This window comes from Eimeria tenella, genomic scaffold (genome assembly GCF_000499545.2).
Source record: "Eimeria tenella Houghton genomic scaffold, Eth_scaff2662, whole genome shotgun sequence".
Taxonomy (NCBI): domain Eukaryota; phylum Apicomplexa; class Conoidasida; order Eucoccidiorida; family Eimeriidae; genus Eimeria; species Eimeria tenella.
The window spans coordinates 1,173-1,464 of NW_013542539.1; the positions used below are offsets into that span (position 1 = coordinate 1,173).

Genomic DNA, 292 nt, shown 5'->3' on the forward strand with positions numbered 1-292 from the left:
TGCTGCTGCTGCTGCTGCTGAACAGGGGGCGAAGCTGCTGCTCGGGGGGCCCTCATAGGGCCCCTGGGGGCCCCAGGAACTCCCCAGGGTACTTGACGTCGAGAACCATAGCGCGTCCTTGCCGGATCCTGCTGTTGCTGCTGCTGCTGCTGCTGCTGTTGCTGCTGCTGTCTCGGAGGATGAGGCTTCTTGGGAGTCTGGGTGCGGGTCGGCCATCCCTCAGTGGCATTATAACTGAAAGAAACTCCAAAAGAAATAAAACTGTCGGAAGAGCTGAGGGGTTGGAGTCTTT

General features: G+C 59.2%; 1 protein-coding gene across 1 annotated transcript in view; it reads right to left on the reverse strand.

The window, feature by feature from the left end:
- The window catches only part of ETH_00040445 (uncharacterized protein), a gene marked incomplete at both ends in the record, with an annotated part of 345 nt that extends 129 nt beyond the window's left edge, over positions 1 to 216 (reverse strand). Inside the window, one exon of the mRNA XM_013375306.1 lies at positions 1 to 216. Within this exon, the coding sequence (XP_013230760.1) occupies positions 1 to 216 (216 nt within the window).
- Between the last annotated feature and the right edge of the window lie 76 nt (positions 217 to 292).